Source organism: Gaeumannomyces tritici, assembly GCF_000145635.1.
Source record: "Gaeumannomyces tritici R3-111a-1 unplaced genomic scaffold supercont2.464, whole genome shotgun sequence".
Taxonomy (NCBI): Eukaryota; Fungi; Ascomycota; class Sordariomycetes; order Magnaporthales; family Magnaporthaceae; genus Gaeumannomyces; species Gaeumannomyces tritici.
The window spans coordinates 1-750 of NW_008805008.1; the positions used below are offsets into that span (position 1 = coordinate 1).

At 51.9% G+C, this 750-nt stretch overlaps 1 protein-coding gene across 1 annotated transcript; it reads left to right on the plus strand.

The window, feature by feature from the left end:
* Nucleotides 1-337: 337 nt before the first annotated feature.
* Nucleotides 338-731, plus strand: GGTG_14451 (hypothetical protein; the record flags this gene model as incomplete). The annotated part of the gene is made up of 2 exons (XM_009232376.1): nt 338-469; nt 684-731. The coding sequence occupies 2 exons, from the start codon at nt 338-340 to the stop codon at nt 729-731; spliced, it is 180 nt and encodes a 59-aa protein (XP_009230640.1).
* Between the last annotated feature and the right edge of the window lie 19 nt (nt 732-750).

A 750-nucleotide genomic window follows, 5' to 3' on the forward strand; every position in this document is an offset into this window, starting at 1 on the left:
TTCCAAGGAATCAAGGTTATTTACTGCACCCCAAGATCTTTTCCCGACCACCTGATCAAGGACTCTCTGGATGAGTGTTTAGAACTCAAGCGCTCGGCTGAGATCGGTCACATGATTGCTGGTAGGTCTCGACGAGCTGGTATGCTTAACGTTCTAACCCCACGAGAGAAGTCACTAATAGGGGAATTGCTGTCATTTAGGTTTCGATCTCGTCGGCCAAGAGAACGCCGGAAGGCCTTTGAGGGACCATGTAGAAAACTTACTCCAGTTCCAGGCCGATTGTAAAATGAAAGGCGTGGAAATACCGTTTCTGTTCCACTGCGGAGAGACACTGGAGATGGGGACCGACACAGACGGCAACGTCGTGGACGCGCTCCTGCTCGGCTCAAAGCGGATCGGGCACGGATTCTCACTTTCGAGGCACCCATACATCATGGAAAGGATGAAGAAGCAGAACATATGCCTCGAGGTTTGCCCAATTTCCAACGAAATCTTAGGCCTTACACCGAGAATCGGCGGCCATGCCATGTACAACCTCCTGGCAAATAATGTGCATTGCACAGTCAACAGCGACAACGGAACGCTTTTCAGGTACATTCCCTTCATTTCCTTGTGGCTTCAGCGGCTTGCGTTGTCTAACCGGGCTCCCGTCAGGTCGTCACTATCCCACGACTTTTACCAAGTTTTCGCCGGCAGGGACGACTTCACCCTCCATGGATGGCGCCAGCTGATTGAGTGGAGCTTGGAGCA